A 20,202-nucleotide genomic window follows, 5' to 3' on the forward strand; every position below is an offset into this window, starting at 1 on the left:
TCTTTTCTCTAAACACAATGTACTGATTGATTGATTTATAGCAAGGAAAAGGCGCGGTAACTGTCTCACTTGTTTTCTTGGACACCTCAACCGCGCCGTAAGGGAAGGGACGAAGGTGGAAGTGGAAAGAGAGAAAGAGGAGCCGTAGTGGAAAGCTACGGAGTAATTTCGACCACCTGGGGATCTTCAACGTGCGCTGACATCGCACAGCACACGGACGCCTCTTCGTTTCTCCCCATCGAAACGCAGCCGCTGAGGTTGGGTTCGAACCCGGGTACTCCGGCACAGTAGTCGGGCGTCTTACCACTGCACCACCCCGACGGGGCTAAACCAATGTACAGTGCCGCTAAAGAGTGCTATACTGTTTCTGCTGCTATTTGCTGTGTGATGCGGCGTTCGTGGAAGCTTCAAATGAGAGGCGTCGTACGGACGCCTGGATCGGATGCCAGGCGGGGTCAGCATCGAATATGCGTGAATTGCCTGCCTGGTGGCGTTATGACCCATCATATATGACACTGCATCGCGCTCCATTTGCAAACCCAACCAGAGCTCCGTTGAACGCATCAGTTCACCGACGTTCTATGATTGGTTACATGAAAGGAAAGGCGCAGTATCTATCACCTGCTGAATCTGCTACCATCATCCTCACGGTAGACAAGGAGAATTATGATGTGTGTTTCACTCTGGGGCTTGGCGGCGTGGCGCAGTTGTTTAAAGCTCTCGGCTGGGGATCCAAGGAATGGAGGTTCCATTCCCGGTGGGGAAAGTGTTTTTGTTACATTTAATTTATTTAAGTGCCTTGTGAACAATTTTTTGTTTTTTATTTGACTCTCTTGTGTATTGTTCTGTATTATTGAATACTTTTTAGTGGCATGCTTAGCGTTTGTTTTCTGTGAACCTCTCGTCTGTACATTTTAAGTGATCGTGTGTATTCCTCTGTATCGTCTCTTGCTGTGTATAAAGTTTGTTTTGTTTGTTATTTCTGACTCCGACCCTTACTCTGGCATGAACCGGCGAAAGCTGGGCACCAAGTGGCCACCCCATTCTGTTGAATTCCGGCTGAGCTTGTCACGCAAGTCGAGGGCATCTCCTTTGCGACCGGAACAGCTACCCCACCCCTCTCACTCTAAGGGTGTCTGGGAGTGTGCGCACCATTAAGGGCGCATAGTTAATAATCCTATTAATATTAACAGGTGACAAATATTCTGACGTCCGCGACAGGACGTTTGGTGCTATCAAGCTCAGAGGACGGAGAACGAGTTGAAAGAGTTTACGAACCGGTTGTAAACAGTGTAAAACCAGAGCGATAGAGAGAGTTACCGCGCGGAAGCGCTGTGATAAGGTCCATTGAGTAGTGCTATGTCGTAGCATTTCGGCAGTTCAGACTCGAGATGAATCTCAAGAAGATTATTGCGTTGGGACTAGAGAAGGGTCTAAAAGGAGCTGAACTGCGAGAGTAGGTGGACCAAAAAGAAAAGGAGGTTCTAGAAGAGGCTAGGAAGGAAAGAGAGAGGCAAAGAGAAGAAAGAGAGAGAGAATGACTCAGGAAGCAAGCCGAGGCAGAGAGACAACGAGAAGAACGAGAGAAAAAATGTCTCAGAAGGCGAGCAGAAAAAGAGAGAAAATCGAACTTACGTAGGTAAAATATGGGAGAGGCCTTCGCTCTGCAGTGGGTATAGTCAGGCTGATGATGAGGTTGGAGAACGAAAAAGAATTCTTAAAAGAGAGATTCTTCTGAAGAAGCTGGCTGAGGTTCAGCGTTTGAAAAGTATCACCGAGCCTCCGAAGGTTACCGTCCCCTATAGACCTTTGCATCGGGCGAGGAAGTTGTTGAAACACCTCTTCTCTGGACTGTTGCAAACCAGTTCTGCTGCCGCCTCCACCGTGTTGACGTCAGGTGCACACAACAGCCCAGCGAGCAATATGGTGACACCTAGGAGGCCCTCGTTACAAAGGTCTATAGGAGGTAAAGCGAAACAAGTGATTCGTTGACAGCCACAGGTGCTGTGGAAATTAGCTCCAGAAGTCAGAATGAGGTTGGGGAACAGCTTGTTCTTGCAACAAAAATTTCAGAAAATGCCTTAACTCGAGCTAAAATTTCTCATTTAAGCGAGAATGTGCATTCCGAGACTACAGGTCCTAAAGAGGCTGCAAAGGCAGTTGTTGAGCCAGAAGGCTCCTGCATGTGCTTTTCGCCTCAAGAGGAAGGACAGGATTGTAGCTCCATATTAAATTGCACCAGGTCTGAGTACATGAGTGACCTAGTGAAGAGCTGTAAAATAACAGCGAGCACGAAAGCTCAGATGGAGTTGAAGCTCAAGACAGTACTCTTCAAAAACTTCAAGAGCCAGTTTCGGGCGACGACTCGACTACCGAGGAGGTTCTTCCCAATGAGGAACATGAGGAACCCCTTCCTACTGAGGAACATGAGGAAACCTTTTTCTCAGAGGAGAGTGGCAGTGCTGATCCTAGACTGGAGGATTCCGAAATAAAAGTAAGCGAGGGCTGCACTGCACTGAAAGAATTCAAGGAAAAGTTTAAGGAACAAGAAGTAATTAAAAGTGAGGAGAATGAGTCTCCAGTAGAAAATGAGTCCTGCTTTATAAGAAGGTACGACTGAAGGTCGTAAAGAAAAGGAAGAGAAATGAAAGAATTAAGGGAGAACAAAATGATTCTCAACGAGATGTTCCATCAAGACAACAATATCCTGACTATGTCAGGGAAACCGGAGCAAACCTGCCTCGGCCAGTAGTGCGAAAAAAAGAAGTAAAAAATGAAGAGAAAAGAATACAAACCTGCCAAGGCAGGTGAAGTCGAGCACGAAAGGTGCTACTGCTCGACTGCCGGGGTTCACCCGCTGCTGCCAAACCCAAATACCTGCGAGGGAGCGACGCTTGTCTTACATGGCGGCCACATCACGACTCTCGAGGCGTCGGTCTGCAACAGTGCCCGGTAAACAATTTGTTGTTTATTTGACTCTCTCGTGTGTTGTTCTGTGTTGTAAAGCCTCTGTGTTATTGAATACCTCTTTAGTTGCATGCTTAGCGCACCCTTTCTGTGAACCTCTCGTCTGTATACATTTTAAGTGTTAGTAAGTATATTCCTCTATATCATTTCTTGCTGTCTTTAAACATTCTTTTTTTTTTTTTTTTGTTCCTTCTGACTCCAACCCTTACTCTGGCTTGAACCGGCGAAAGCTGGGCACCAAACGGCCACCCCCTTCTCTCACTACAAGTAGTTGAATTCCGGTTGAGCTTGCCACGCAAGTCGAGGGAATCTCCTTTGCAACCGGAACAGCTACCCCAGTCACTGTGAGGGTGTATGGGAGCGTGCGCACCATTAAGGGCGCATCGTTAATAATCCTCTAATTATTAACTAGTGACAGCTGGGCTGGACTGTACCGATGAGTCACTGATGCATTCCGAACCTAGTCTTTTTATATAAGAGGCTTCGAGCAACTCACGGGCAAGAGTGACCCTGCTCCTGCCAAAAATCCTAATTTCTGTGAACTTCGGTTCATACTTTGGTTTGAAATCGCATGATTGGCAATGGGCAGGTAGATGTAAATTAGGACTGTTTTTCAGAGAACGCTTATGCTTTGCAGGCCGATCATTCACACATTGACCAGTTTGGCCGATGTATACCTTGCCGCAGGTTAAGGGATTATTCTTCGACATTCTTCAAATTATGACCCACCTTATCCATATAAGGGGCAACAACAGGTCTAGTTGCGACCTCCCCTTTATCGTGCCTTTTCTGCAAACGATTGCGTCCCTTTATGCTCTGCATCAAGGATTCAGTTCCGCTGCCTCCAATGGATGGCGCCACTAGGACGGCCGTCATTTCTGGCCTTCGGAACGCAGCGGTGGGCATTGCGGACAAATACTGCACAGTTTGTGTAAGAGTGCCGACTGGCGTTCAAACAGCATTGCATTGGTGCGAGTGTCCTCTGTCTTGTCAAGGCAACCTGTGGGGAAGTAGAGCTAATGACTGTGGTTTATTAGTGGAAAAATAGAAGACGTTTCTACATACGGGGGACAGCATGGTCTAGGCCGCCATTTTTTTTTTGTTGTTGTTGTTGATGTGTCGCGAGTTGATTATTTCTGCGAGACGAGAGCGCCTGTGAGTTGTAGGGAAATGAGTATTGTAAATATCTCCCGCCATTCCATTTCAGCGCCAGCAGTAGCTGCGGAAATGCGAGAACGACCCTGATATTTTCTAAGGAGTTATATTTGCGCTTCTTCATTTCCGTAGGCTTTTAAAAAGTACCTTGGTACGGCTATTTATGTCTGCACATTCATAAGGAACTCACTGTGCAGGGAAGGTCCCTATGTGCATCCCTGTGAACCTGCATTCATGCTTACTTCAGACAAGCACTGCTGCAATACATTTAATAATTGGTCCTTTCATATCACTGCATGGATCAGTAGTGAATTTTAGCATGACAAGATTTTTATATATTCGCTTCATCGGGCTTACTACACCTGCGATTACTACATCTGTGGGTGCTGAACTCCGGTACAGTTTTAGTCTCTTTCACCCGACCGAAGGTGAACGTCGCTGAGCACCTTTGAGCAGCATAATAGAGTTTGAAGCCAAAAGTTACGGGAGGTAAAATAGTATCTGGCAAATTGAAATTTAGGAAAGAAAGAAATGTAATCTGTTTAGTCTGACGGTATAATATATTGTCCATATTATAATATATTATTCAGGTGTGAGGTGAGGTTAGGTTAGGTTGGGTTAGGTTAGGTTTAGGTTAGGTTAGGTAGGTAGGTAGGTGTGCAGGCAGGTAGGTAGGTAGATAGATAGGTGGGTGGGTAGGTGGGTGGACGATAGATGGATGGATAGGTAGATAGATGGGTAGGTGGATGATTGATAGATAGGTTAATTATTGATATGGGGGAGGTCTTTGCCCTGCAGTGAACATGATTAGGCTGATGATGATAATGACTCTCGCAATGAATAATTGGTCTTACATATAATTGGATTATCGAAGCAAGGTAATCAATTGAACAAGTTTCAATTGGCACATTGAAGCAGAATAAAGTATGATTCATTTCATTCCTTCATTCCCAGGTGATGTATCGTCCCCACATCAAAGGAACCATGAAAGGGCAGTATTTAATAAGGCTATGAAAAGTGCATGAACAATCAATATTCCACTGCCCACAACTGCACCATGAATGTTTTAAGTCCTAATCCCAGACAACTTTCTGTGGCTATACAGCGTAGGTTAGACAGGAAAGGGAAGAAGACAGATCTTTGTCAATTTCAAAATCAATCTGCTGTCACAAAAAGCAATTGCCAAATGACACATGAAATCATTGAAGCAGATGTTATTGACAGTTTAGGGAATAACTGTGTCTAAGCTGTCTATTGCTCTGTCTCTGAAAGAATTACAGTACCTGCAATGTCTAATTATTTGCTGGCCGCACACAGTCGATACTAGTACTCAAAAGGCCTTTTCTTTCCACTTTGCGGTATTGTTGAAAGTCAGCAGTCATGTCTCTCATGTGCTTCTCCATGTTCGTTTGGGTGTTCGCTTAATTTTTCATGCAATGCCACATCAATTAACCCAAACTTCCACGGTAGTGAACACAGCCATCTTCATAAACGTTGGAAATTTCTGCTTTGGTATTTTCTTTCGCAGATGCCAGCTGGATGGCATCTACCTCTTGCCAACATTCTCGTCATTTTGTTCTATACCATGCAGTTCCTCCCCTTTATTTCAAGACTGTGATGTTACTTCCAACTAACGAGTCTAGCCAATGAATATGCCTCAACATTAGTGACATGATGTACAGTCTTTATCAAAGGTATACGGCCCAAGAGGTTCGCTTCTAAGCATTGTAATATGGCTGCTGGCGGCAATACTGGAATATGAATGTAAGCTAGAGGAGAATAAAGGTGAGATTTGTTATCTAAGAGATTTCGAACGCTAGAGTTGCTTTACGAGCCTCGTTACTGGGCTTAGAACAAAACTCCTTGGGCCGTATACTTTTGACAAAGGCTGTACATTATTTGAACGATACAGTAGTACCCACAGTTATCCCCTGTGGATTCTAAATGCTCAGATGAGAGGCAAAAGCTCAAAACTGCACTGTCTGCAGCTTTGCAAGTAAAAATTGTTGCTCGTCTGCCAAAATGTCACATCCCGACCTGGGAGATGTACAGGGTCGTCCACTTCTAACTATAACACGTTCACAGCTTTCAAAGCAACATTGCATCCGATGCAGGCGCATATTGAAGCAAAGCAATGCAAACACAGAAGGACCCGGAGGAGGGGCTTCGCATGGCCTGACACTTGGCTTTACTGCGTGGCCTGGTCAGACGCAATGGTGCTTTGAAAGCAGTGACTGTGTTATAGCTAGAAGTAGACGACCGTGTACTTTAGTGCTTTACAACACGTTTCTTAATCTTTAAGTTGCATCAAGCTCACAAGGGTTCTCTGCAAACTGAATTGCATTTACATGACACCTTCATGGGGGTTGCACAAAGGTTTGTTTATCTGAAATGAACTTAAGACTTGAAGACTTGAGATTATACACCATTTGTCTTAGGAACACAGCTAAAAATAAACCTAAGAAAATTTAAATTGTTGCGAAATGCATAACAAGTATTGTGCAGAAATGGTGGGCATATTTAGAGCTGCAAAGCAGGGTAGGCATGAAACAGAGAGTATGTTTCTCATGCAACATTATAGCCAGCTTCACGCAAAGTATGACAACTCCAAGCATTGAACATTCTGCACAAAGTATACTGGCATGAAGCAGCTAGAAGAATAAAAGTTACCATCAACATTTTTCGGACTGTAAAACCAGTATTTTATTTGCCTTCTTCAAGCAAATTCCATAATTCAATCAGTCAATAAATGAACGCTTTATAGTCTACTATCAATGATCATCAAAAGAGAGAAAGGCAGAGAGCTTTGCTTGAAGGATTGCTTTCTGACCTGCTGCTTTGCAGCGGAGAAAGGAAAGATGGAAATAAATACCTTGCTGATCGCAACTATAACTTTAAATCTGTTTGTGCACAAAATAAAGGAGTACCCATGCTGCCTGGACAGCTTTAAACGTCCGAACAAAGGTTCTTCCTGAAGCTAGCGTGCTCACGAAACAATCAATAGATAGCTGACCTTCAAACTCAGAAATACATGAATTTTCTGCTCAGGCTGGCATACACTGTTCAGTTTGCTTTTTCTGGCCTCCATGGTGGCTCAATGGTTCGAGTGCCTGTCTTGTGACGGGTGTTGGGTTCAATCCACAGTGGTGATCAGAACTGCTGCTTTAACAGCGAGTACAAGCTTTCTCCTGGCCTGGTTCCCCTGGAGTGAAATGCTACGGAAAGTGCAGATTGAACATGATACAGTCACGCCACTTTCGCTAAAGACTACCATTGCATTAACTGCACCAATAAAAAAAAACTTAACTAAAATTATAATTTATTTGCTTCATTCTGTAATGAGTAGCAATGCATTATTTTAGAAGTGTGAAAGCTTGTGCAAAAACGTGGCGTCAATTTTGGCTATAAGTAGATAAAAAAAAAGAAGTTATAAAACTTAGGCAGTTAAAGAAACAGTTTATGTGAGTCTCAGCTTGAAAGAGAAAACGGACAGTGTTTGTATTTGGCTGCAACAAAAAACAATGCACGACTGCTTTCATAAGATTTCTCATTATTGCTTTGGCTTTACTACAGCTGCACTATTGACATTCATAAATACAACAAAGCAAGCTTGCCAACTCTTTCTAATAAACATTTCCATAAACAGGAAGCAGTCTCAGTTGAACAAAGCAAGCACCATTTTTTCACCTGGTTTGACTGCATAAAATTCGCATGAAAACATTGCAGACAGCTGCCGTAGAAGCATAGCTTCAAGATGGGAGCAGCGCTAATATATATAATATACATGCGCTTTGGTGGGATGAGAGAGGAACACTTCAACATTATCACAAAATACAGGTCTTCAATTAACAACCCCCATGCTATGCGCTAAAACATTACTAAAAGCACGCACCTAGCCAGCCGCCTGGTAGTTCAAGTGTTGTCTGGCACTTTCACATTATCTGCTTTCTGATACACGTCCCCACCACCCTTGTTGGTGTCTTCAATGTCCTCAACTTCTTCCTCCTCTTCACATGAGACATCATCTTCAACAATTTCTTCGTGACGTTCAGACCACTCCTCTTGGGGTGGGGGTCTGATCTTACGCCGTGGTGAGGATGAGCGCCTCAGTTGAGACTGCGGCACCTCTTCAACACGTTCACGCTGCGGTCGTTTGGGCGCGTTCCAATAGTAAGTGGTGAGTAAAAGCATAAACAACTTTCCGAATATCATGGCCGCAAACAAGGCCACAACGCAGATGCAGATGACGTTGACGATGTTGTTGAGCATGCTCCACCAGGTCTGGTGCTCGGCGAAGTTGCGTGCGAACTGTCCGAGTGCTGTGCCCATGTTGGCAAGCGGGTTGAACAGGGCCTTGGACAACAGCTCGGTCAAGACGAACAGCGGATTGACCTGCAGCAATGCATGCAGAGGGTCACGGCTACTTTGGCATGCTGCTATCGTTTGCACAACACACCACCCTATCCTTGTAAGCTCACATGGCCTTGATGCCACCATCTTGTGCATAGGCCACATGGCATCATCAACATTTGAGAACCTATGTAAGAGGTCATTATAAACACAAAAGAATTACAGCCCTGCCGCGGTGGTGCAGTGGTTACGGTGCTCGACTACTGCGCCCAAGGATGTGGGATCGAATCCCGGCCGCGGTGGCTGCTTTTGGATAGAGGCGGAAAGCAAGGCACCCATGTGCTGTGCGATGTCGGTGTACGTTAAAGAACCCTAGGTGGTCGAAATTTTTTGAGCTCTCCACTATGGTGTCTCTCATAGCCTAAGTCACTTTGGGACATTAAACCCCTCAGAAAGCAATCAACAAACAACAAAAGAGCGACAGGCATGGAGAAATTACCGTCATGGGGGTAAAATGAGGAAAAAAAAAGAATTATTTTAAGAGCTCAAGAACGAATGAAAACTGGGGAACAGAATGTTATAAAATTTGGAGCAACATCACTGATAGTTGTGAGCTTTTAAACCGGCCTTTCAACCCAAATCAGTAAAGTTGCAGTATGCCCTGTTTGTTAAACGATGCTGTCTCAAAGATTTCCTCTAGCAATTTATTTTTAATGAAAATTCTTTAGGAGGCAGACCTTCCTTTCCCCCCAGCGTGACATGGCTGGCTAGACGCGGCTACAACAGCTATATGTTAAGTCTGAAACAATCTAATCGCAGCCATTTCTAAGCTTAGTATATAATTGCATGACGTCGCATACACATCTACCCATCTAAAGGGCTCGTTAACTCTCGAGTGCGATTGTGGGTTCTGTGCTCCCTTTAGAAGCACAGAACCTTTAGAAGAATTTCAAAAGCACTGTTCCTAAAAATTAGTGATAAACTGGAGGCTTCATTTCAAGGAGTTACACCTTGGGCAAATACTGAAAAGCATTCGTTCTACACATGGAAATTATTTATCGGTGGTCTTTGCACCCATTTCATGGCCGTTTTCATTACAGCTTTGTTTTATTTTTATATAAAATTGCTACTTCGAATGAGCTCTGTCCTCTTCCTCTGGTACCTAGAGCACACCCATAATTATCAAGCACAGCACGTTGGCAATTTTTGGCCCTGGGACTCATTTCCTGAACACTGGTGCTACACGTGAGCAATGACTGAAAATGAAGCAAATGTGCAGGTAAACAGACAAACTTTCTTTTAATGACAATGTCCAGGTCCATGCTATTTGTAAAAGATACAAAGCAATTTCCTGATATTAAAAAATGCAAAATGCTAGGACAGCGCAGAAAGCAAAATTGTGCAGCATTTCTGAGCACAATATTTCAGGTCTCCCATTCCAACATGGAAACAGCCACCTGCAGTACACTCTATCCAAGGGTCGCCTCAGGTGGAGACACTTGAGCTCTGCTTTACAGCTGGACCCCCTTATAAGAGACATGGATTTAACAGACGATTGGGTACAAGAGACACCATTCACGAACCCCGTTATAAGAGATATGGATGCAACAGATAATTGGGTATAAGAGACACCATTCACTCAAATGGTTGGCCGCCCTATGACTTTCATTAATTGGACCCCTTTTTTAACAGACATTGGATGTAAAAGACAACTGGCTATAAAGGACAAATTAGCCTTAAAGCTTGGTACACAGTCTTGCTTGTAACAGACATTTTAACATTAGATGTGGCACCATCCATTACCAGGTTCAGTAGCAGCTACAGTGAAAATGAAAGAAGACACGCTTGTGCCATCATTATTAATTATAATTTAAGCAAACAAAGAGCAGGTCAATCAGCTATGAAATGACTAAAAGAAGTCCCTGCAGTGGAAATGCAATGCAGAGAAGCTCGTCAGGCTTGCCACAAAGGGCACAAGTGCGACTGCATATGTGAGCATGAAGAATGAAGCGGAGTTTCTCAAATGGTATGATCTAAAAGCTCTGATACTCATTAGCATTCCATTTCATTAGTACACATTTGCGAGGTGAGTGATGTGAAGGACAACCTAACATAGATACAAACCCTGCTTTAACCAAGCCATATGAATGTACCTGTGTGCCCCAGGAGAGTGTGTCTAGCTCAAGATCCTGGAAGGCTGGATTCCCATCTCAGAGACGAAGCCCAAGCTGGAAGCACCTGCCGGCCATGTCATGTGATCTCGTGGCCACCTGACGACCAGTCAGTGCACTTGCTAACAGCCGTGGCCATAATTTTTCACCAATGCTGACAATCCTGGAGTCAGATGTTCCGAAGAGCGGGGACATCGATGCTATCGGGTTAACAGACCATAGCTGGAAACTGGAACACACTGGTGTCATGTTGCGAAAATGAGTGATTCACCGCCGGCCTTATTACCTGCCACACAGGGTCAATGTGGAGGCTTTCGTAGTACTTGTCGCACTCGGCACTGTTCTCGCGTCCCAGAGCCCACTGCATCCAACTCGGGGTGTAGCCCGGACGGCAGTGCTCGGGCGGAACTTCGTTGCGCGAGATGTACGCGTCTCGTCGAGCGTGCTCCACCTGTCCCAAAAACAAGAGAGATATGGTCACATGTGCTCTGGTCAGCCTCATCTCTAATGAACGACACATTAATTGAAATGCTGAAATGGCGAGGCAGTGCTGACTTTTACACACACACCGCATCTGCGGCTCTCAAAACACGCACACACTAGTCTTGAAAGATGAAGGTGGATTTCTATGCTGAATGGCCAGCCGAGGCCACAGATTGCCAACCACAATGTTAATTGTCGACGCAGGTCTTTTAACATGTATAACAGCAAGCATAGTCCAAAACTGTAACAAGATCAGGTGAAGCATACAGGCCTGCAAAGGCTACAGGTACTTTCACGCCTGTTACTTCTAAAGAATAAAATTAAAAATAATGTAATGCAAAGGAGCTGCAGGAAATGAATATAGTGCTTGGCTTTGTATTCATCTGTAAGCAATACTAGCCATGTAGGTCAGTTTGCACTAGAAGAGTTTGTAGCAGTTTTAAAGAAAAAACATTTAAGCACTTTCAAGGACTTTTCAGACCCTGATCATAACTTCCCATATCATCCATGTCAGATCGTAGGTGCTGAGATCAAAGTATGCCAACCGTCACGTTCAAGACTGCGGTGGCAGAAAGAATAATGCTCTGTGCCAGCCCACGCTGCAGAGAGATAGCAGCCACAGCCACTTTCGTGTACTGCTAGTGGCAGCACATTGTATAAGGGGCCATACTTTCTGCTAATTCTGCTGGCGTTTATACCGTGAAACAGCACGCATGCTGAAATCATGCAATCTGTGCCAGTATTGAAATACTGCAACAGTGAAATACGCCTCTTTAACTTAGTTAAAACATCTGATTCTAATAGGAGCTATCCTGCCTTTTCTCACTGTTCAAATCACTTAATTTTTTAATACAAAGACGTGGGTCCTCTGTTCAAACAGTGATGTAGCTGGCGCCGCTGGACACTCCAGCAGTAGACTGCCTTGTATGACAATGACCCGTTGGCAAGAACCCTTGTTTGCATAATCAGCAAATCAGCTGACAGGGGTATAGTGATGTGCCGGACTGAGTCGCACATTTTCTTCAACTGTAACTGCAAATTAGTACAACTGAAACAGTCTTGACTATCTTGCACATTTAGCTACAGCAAGAAGCGCGTAATTAGGAAAAAAAAAGACTTTAAAAAAACTGTGTCGTTTCCCAGTGCTTACGAAGACAGAATTCGAAGCACAGGGCTATAAATGGACTTGCCTCCAACCTCGCCCCCCTCCCCCCAAAGAAGTCATTCAAAACGCACAAACATGACATATGCACTAAAATTAAGTGCTCGTTGCAAGTGCCGCTGCAGAAAAAAGTGCCTCCAGTACTGGCACTGCGTCATGTGGCGTGCCGTGCTAACTGAATGCGCTTCATGGCGCTTTCAGATTGCCTCTTCCACTGCGCGTTAGGTAGGCCGTGTGGGCGGGTGGGTGGCCGGGTTACGAGAGCCATTTTGCATCGAGTGACAAAACTAGGCGCTTGCCGCGATGAATGAATGAGGCGCTTCTCCACAATGAGGCACATGCATCGTATGCGAAGAATTGCAAATGCAGATTGATAAGTAGGTAGAAGTGCAGCGCATGAAACGGGAGCCATGCAATGCGAGTGTCATTTTGCGGAAAATCACCTCATTGCGGCGTTAGCAAACCGGGCTTTTAGATAACTATCTTGAATGACCGCGCCAGAACGAATGGCCAAGCATGGAAAATACAGGAAGCTTTGCCCTGACAGGGTAATGTCAAGGACTTTCAAGTAACACAGTGTTTAGTACCTCAGACAGAAAATGATGCCTATATAATCTCCGATTTTTATTGAAAAGAAAAAAAGGAAGACATATAAACCAACAGTCAGCAAAGCCAAGGAATGCGCAGGGGATTATTATTAATATCTGCTGTTGACATGAAGTATTACTGTAATAATCTTATGGATGAAATGTAAATAACTAAATACAAAGTAGAGGAAAAACAGCACGTTGCTCGTGGGATACACACAACCTCTGATTTTCATATCTGGTGCTCTTACCAACTGAGCTACAGTGACAGCTATTAATGTTTTTACATTTTTATTAATTTTGCTTGTACCCGTTCAAGGTGCATTTTGGCCGTACGCCAAGCTGAAGCTGCAACACATAACTGAGCCTGAAATTCAAGGACTTTCAATTATCTCTGAATTTTCAGTGGTTTTCGAGGGTTTCAAGGACTGCTACAAACTATGCATTAATGTCCACAATGATATGTGTCCCGTGCCCAGTACACACGTGGTTGGCCACAGGGGTTCAGGCCAGGTAAGTATCAGGTATGTTTCTAGCCAGGCCTGATACTAAGTGTTGGATAGTTAAACCAAGTGCCACGAGTAACCTGACCAGTACACATGTGCACAAAAGTTTCCAGAACATGGAAAACAATGCAAATGCTAATTCCTTTGCTTTCTAAAGGCTTTACAAGGCATTGAGGGATGCATTATATAGGTCACACAGGGAAGCGCTCACCACACCATTCAAGTCTGGGCTGTGTGCTTACATTTCGAAAATATTGTTTCTGTTGTAATTTTTGGTTCTGATTTCTGCGTTCCATAAGCTCCTGAGGGCACCTGTAGTCCACATAAGTACTCCCCATAAGCAGCAACATGCAACTGCAGGCTACCTGTAAGCACACATGGTATCATGACTAAGGCCCCTAGTTTCCCTCAATTTCAGAAAAAATAGCGGATTTAATAAGTAGCACCTCAGACACAATCTCAAAAGAGAAAAATCCACTTATGTCTCATTCTCAGTGAAGGCGGAAGATGCACATAAAGCACTGCAAAGGGCTATGGACTAATTAACAAATTAATGCAATGCGTCACCTGGTAGCAGAGAGCCCAATGCCAGACGAAGCTGAGCACCAGGAAGTAGAAGGCAGTCATCAGGACAATAACCTTCCATGGGCGACCCCAAATGACTGCGATGAGAAGTACGCCCAGAAAGCCACAGACTGGGACAGCAAACCGCACATCAACAGGGCCCATGGTCTGGCCCCAGGCCTGAGCAAGGCGCCCCAGCAGGGCATTGGCACCATGCGGCAATTCGTCTGGGGTCACCACTGAGCTGGACAGGATTGTAGACAGCTTCTGCTCCAGCTGCGACGACTTTGTTCCCGCATTCGTGGCAAGCTTTTCCAGTGCTGCCACCTGTTGGTGAGATGTGACACACTCAGTTGGACATGCAACAATTTCTCAAGGCGGCACCAAATCTGTGTTAAGTGTCCTCCTCCAATTACTGTACAGTGCCAATCATGGGTGAACCGGAAACACAAGCTCATCACAAAATTTTCCCTGGACACCTATCTGGTCACACAAGGAACGGTACAAAATCTGTTATACTGCCATACTTTTGCGTTTTTAACCCCCCTCCCCCCCCCCCCCCCCCCCCACTTCACAAAAAATTTGTAACAAATGTTTGCATGCGCATCTAAGCAAACCTTTTTTAGGGAAAAGGAGAGAGTGGACAAGGCTTCTAGCGCACTTGATGGCTCAGTCCAGCTGGAGCCGTTGAAGACCTGATGTAGTGCTGCGTCCACAGCGCGATCTCCACTTCTTTTGTTGTCGCATTCCTAAACTACATCACAGCTGGTGGCAAAAGGTGGCCGAAAGCGATACCGATGACGCTATCAACATATTATCATGGGGACCTGGAACTGGCAGCCATTCGACGGATGTCGGCAGATTCCGCAGGCATTGCACTGCTTTGTTTGGTGTCAACTGTTTGGCATCCATCAAAAGTCGGGATGAGTTTGAATAGGGCTGTGGAAACTTTAACTTCAAGGGCATTGCAATTGCATTTGCAGAATATGTTTGCAAACTTTCCTTCACAAATAAATTGACATTTCTCGCCCTCGTCTCGTCAAGATATTGACACGAAACATGACATGACGGAAGGGGGGGGGGAGGGGTATTTAATTTTAGATTTTTCAAATCTATGAATCTCCCTATGGGCATCCTGATTGTAGAAACACATGTTCAGTTGTCAAGTGTCAAGAGAGACTTGGCAGAAGCCTTGCAGTGCACAAAACCAAAATTCCTAGGGTTTGCGCACTTACTGAAGGGCCCCCTTCTTTTGTTTGTATGGAACCACTGTGTTATTTACATCCTTCTTACTCTGTACCCCGCACACAAAATAACAGGCCCACCAGGCACTTCAAGAAACAAGGTCTCATTTTCTAGCACTTGATTATGATTAAGAATTGGAATAGTTTATCATTTATGGGGTTTAATGGCCCAAAGCGACTCAGTCTATGAGAGAGGCCATAGTGGAGGGTTCCAGAAATTTCGACTACCTGGGTTTTTTAATGCACACTGACATCGCACAGCACATGAGCGCCTTGCTTTTTGCCTCCATCGAAAAGGGGCCGCCGCAGTCGGAATTCGATCCCGCATCCTTGGGCACAGTAGTCGAGCACCTTATCCACTGCATAACCACAGCGGGACTAAGAACAAAAGAAGGTGCTTGGTTGGGTGTGATTTGGGAGTTGTTCTCTGTCTCCATTTTCTATCAAGACAAATGCATGTAGCTACATCGCGCATGATCAACAGGGATCAAGCAATTGATGGGTATTGGTAACAGGCTTCTGGGATCCAAAAGACAGTGAGATCTTGTGTTAAAATAAAAACAGAAAAATTTACAGGCATGGACATAAGTAAACAAAGCGTGCTGTTTCATTCTAATTCCAGTTACACCTTCCCTGTTGGACATGTTGGCATTATTTGTTCACTAGGAAACGCACTAACATCTACTAACATGTGGTCATGTGATATGTGCTTTTAGGTATGCTGCTGATATCTTTTTTAATCTTTGTAAGGCTTTCACCAGGGGAGAGCGTTGTTAGTGCGGCAAAGGATATTTTATCAGCTTTAAGGCTTGTTTTCGCAGCCCAAGTTTTACCTATGAGCAGCCATATGCCAAAGCCATACGGTTCCTTCACTTACAAGTAACTTTCCATGACAATGATCATGTTTGCTGGATGTTTTCACCTTGAGAAAAGAAGGCATTGGTGCTTTAGGAAACTAATCACTAAACGTTGAAAAGTGGGGTGTAACGATGGGACGCCTTCTGGATGCAGTGCAGAAGAGCTGTTGCTACATAATGGTGTGTAGCCTAATGCAACAAGTAGAGAGGTTGTTGACGGCAAGTTTTCCATTCTCGGTCATTAGGGCTGTTGATGAAGCCTGATTGTTGAGAGTGAAGGGTCTTGCAGGCCAGAAGGTGCTAATATCCCAGCCAGTGAAGAAATTAGAAGTGCCACCTATCTACATAAAGTCTCCCACAATATTAAGAAGGTGGTTAAAAGGCACAGTATAGGCATAGTATTTTTTGCACAACACAAACTGGCTGGCCTTTATGTGAGAATAGGAAACGAAGAAAGGAGCATGAAGATCAAGCATGACAAAAACCCTTCATCGAATGCAGGACTGGTGTTGTCTACTGCATTCCCCAGCCTGTGGAAAAGTATATATAGGACAGCCAGGCAGGTGCCTCAATAATGTTTGCAGGAACCTAGAAAGTCCCTAGAAGGGGGGACCCAGGAATGCATTTGGTAAGTCATTGCAGCAGCTGCAAACAGTGCAAGGAAACAATACTGATGATTGAGAGTGTCCCCATTTAGTACAGGGGTGAAATAAGATATCAGCGTGAAATATTACAGGCATTTCAGATAGGAAATCAGAAAGAAAGCTGTGTGAGTGACATATCGCTGTGTCTAATGAACAAGGAATGTGCCTACCTGGAACACAGATAAAGGTGATAATGTTTTTATCATGAGCGTGTAGCGAGTTGCTGAGGATTCACGTGTGTCAGATGTTTTTTGTGGCAAGTGTGTATTTTTCATTAACCCCAGTTGTAAGTACAGCGCCGCCTATGTCTAACGTCTCTGTTGGCGCGTCTTTTCTATTTGCTGGTACTCCCATTTTGTTACATTTAATCTACTGCCAACCTGCACATACTGCAGCTGTCAGTTTCAATTAGGCAATGAGCAAAAAATGTTAGAAGTCAATAATGTGCTTTGTTTACTTTCGTCCGCACCTGTCCATGATCATATCAAGAGTCATGTGCAAGGTAAAATGTGAAATAACGGATAACCTGAACAAATAAACAGTGTCCAAAATGCACCACAATATTTTATAAAGTAACTGAACTAACTTTCGTTAATCCTCTTGCTATTGTTCGTAACTCTAATGCTTGGCCAACACCAATGACATTGACATGTTAGGTTCACTTTCCCTAAAGGGGCCCTGCAACGTAATTTGAGTGCACCATTTTGCTTGTTTGTTGTAACTGTTGAGTTTTGGCGATGCTATTACCACCAGTCGTACTTCATATTTCGGTATTTATTATTTTAATTTGCTCGACAACCAAAATTACGGTACAGACGGTGTCACATACAGTGGTGGTTCATTCATTTCAACTGGCGAGAATTTTCCAATTGGATTATAGTGAATGCACTGGAAATTGTGTCCTTTAGGAAAAATATGTTATGTTGCATTATCATATTTTATATTAAGTCAATGAATTCAACATGTGCTTTACACAAAGGCACTGCAAAGCAAGTGACATAAAAAGCACTGACAGAGGCGCTGGTTACTACTTTGCATCAAAGGCTTTCATCACCTATGCATGTGGGGCTATGCAGCCAGTCGTTCCTCGCTATTGTAGGATGTCTGTGGATGGAGTGAAAGGGCAGTCAAGGAACATGTTCACGAGAAAACCACAATAGTTGAGGGTGCATGATAACAATGAAATGTCTCCTTCCCCTGCCTGCTCCCGGTCTCTCTGTTCCTCGGTTCTATTTCTGAGAGGCACCCCCGTGGTCTTAGCCATGGAAGAGAGGTCGTCAACTTGAGAATAACGTATTACCGGGAGACCATGAGAAGCCACCTTCCGTGACATTGTAGTGACATACTTATGTAGGCTGTTTCGATTGGTACCGCTGTTTGTCATCAGCAGGCTACTAAAATAGGAAAGCGAAAGACCGGGAAAACTGATGAAAATTTTTGGTTCGCCAGTATTTAAAAAAATCCATTCCTTAACACAAACTCCCGTACTAGTGCACATATTCCTGCAATTGATTTTTATTCAGTATGTGCATTCATTAAAGCATGGTGGGCAAGGGTTGCAGGGCCCTGTTAAAGCTCCTTAAAGTGCAAGAATTGTATTGTTGACTTTAAGCCTGGCAAAGCTCTGCTAATGCTGGCTGTCTCTCTTGTCTATGTTTTTATATGTTTTTCCTCTGAGAGGACAAGTAAAATGGTAAATGCAATATGAAAGTAAGCAGTTGTTAAAAATCAAGGAACATATATTTGGAGCTCAGGTCACTGATATTCCAAAGTGCATGAAATCTCCACAAATTTATCATGCCAACAAAGAAGCTGCACTACATGAAGATAGCAGCGACTTGTCCAGCTGGTAGCATCACGTGGATCATTTAGCTTCAAGTACTAAGACGACCAAGGTTCCCACCATACTGATAGGCCGAAGGGGCGTGAGGAGTCATTCGAATCACTAGGGTTTAGACTAGAGTGAACAATGTATCAATCTCTACTCAAACCTCCAAAAGCTGTTCTCTTTGGGCACCGATACCTGCAACAGCATCACCTTGGATGGTTGGATTCTACTTTGAATTCCCTTTGTATCAAGTGGTAGCTTGCACCACACAGCCTATAATCCCCTTTCTCCCCTTCTCCTGAGTAAGTCTAATCTGCCTGTCAATTCGATAATTTCAACTCTCCCTTGCCCTACTCCACCAATCTCTCAACCGCATATTTGTTATACTGACCTTATACTAGCATATTTCTCATCTATTCCTATTTTCCGTGGCAAGTCCCAGCTCCCCCTCTATCTGTCGCTTTTCCATCTGGGAGGGCCAGCTGGAGTTTCAGACACCTAACATTATACGTTCTGTGGTCTCTATTTCGACTCTACAGGCAACACACAAGATACTTGCATTATCACTATGAGTATAGGTTAGTTTCTGGAAGGAAAAATGGATGCGCCCCTAATCGTGCTCCAATTCGGTCGCCACAAACCAACTTATGCTCACGCACTCAAATGCCTCTCCGCCAGGGTGGCTCAGTGGCTAGGATGCTCGACTGCTGAGCGGGGCTGCGTTCAGGTGAAGTTGCTCGCGTACTGTGCGATGTCAGTGCACGTAGCCCTCCACTACGGCATCCCTCATAGCAAGGGCCTCCTCGGGACGTTAAACGCCACAAACCAAGCCAAACTAAGCTGAGGCCATGCTTACGTCGTCCGAGGAGAGGAGGATTTCGAACTTGACGTTCGACGGCATCTCGTCTCCGCCGAATTTGGCGCTGTAGATGACGTTGAGAGCAAGACGCCTGAGATATACAAACTCTCGATCGTGCTTGCTGCCCGCGACAACTTGGCTCAGTCTCAGCTGCTTCACTTGCTCGGCGCATTTCTTGGATTCGCGCTGCAGCGCCTTGCAGTCGCAGTCGCAGCGCTGGTTGTTGCAACTCGGAGCTGTGACTTGATCCTTGGTCGACTCGCCATCGACTACGTTCGCTTCGGTTTCGTCTTGTTCGGTTTCGATGGGATAACGGCTGAATTTCTTACTCTCGGCGGCCGACCGAGCCCTGATCTCGCTGTATATTCGGGCCCGGGTCTCGGCAGACGTCGTGTCCTCCGAGATGGGTTCGGATGGCAGAGCGCCGGAGCTCTTCTTCAACTTGGACTGGTGCTGTCGCCGCTGTTGCTGCTGCAATTGTTCCTGCACTCGCTTAGTGCGGGCCTCGCTGGCGGTTCCCAGCATGTCATGCGGGTTCACCCAGCCCTCGGTGTCGCCAAGAATGACGCGCATTCGAGATGTATCTCCATTACCGAAACGGCTCCTGTAGAAGTCGTCGACGTCGGAAGCCTCGGTCTCAGGCTCAGCCCACGCAATTGCGCCGAAGGACAATAGAATAACACCAATGCGACACAATGTCGAGTGCATCGTTGTTCGTAAAACCGGCACGAAGTGCAGTAAGGCACGAAGTCGACGTCGGACACCCGAGCACGCGAAACTCAACACCCTTCGCTGTTTACATGACTCAAGTAGGAGAATGCTGTA

The 20,202-nt window shown here is 44.9% G+C and overlaps 1 protein-coding gene across 1 annotated transcript; it reads right to left on the minus strand.

Moving 5' to 3' along the window:
- Positions 1–6,784: 6,784 nt before the first annotated feature.
- LOC146190007 (uncharacterized) lies at positions 6,785–20,195 on the minus strand. Its single transcript, XM_084604733.1, has 4 exons — positions 19,375–20,195; positions 13,949–14,272; positions 10,930–11,094; positions 6,785–8,514 (listed from the first exon to the last, which is right to left on the minus strand). The coding sequence occupies exons 1-4, from the start codon at positions 20,083–20,085 to the stop codon at positions 8,035–8,037; spliced, it is 1,680 nt and encodes a 559-aa protein (XP_084460859.1). The 5' UTR covers positions 20,086–20,195; the 3' UTR covers positions 6,785–8,034.
- Between the last annotated feature and the right edge of the window lie 7 nt (positions 20,196–20,202).

This window comes from Amblyomma maculatum, chromosome 5 (assembly GCF_055883805.1).
Source record: "Amblyomma maculatum isolate TAMU_Amacu chromosome 5, ASM5588380v1, whole genome shotgun sequence".
Classification (NCBI taxonomy): Eukaryota; Metazoa; Arthropoda; class Arachnida; order Ixodida; family Ixodidae; genus Amblyomma; species Amblyomma maculatum.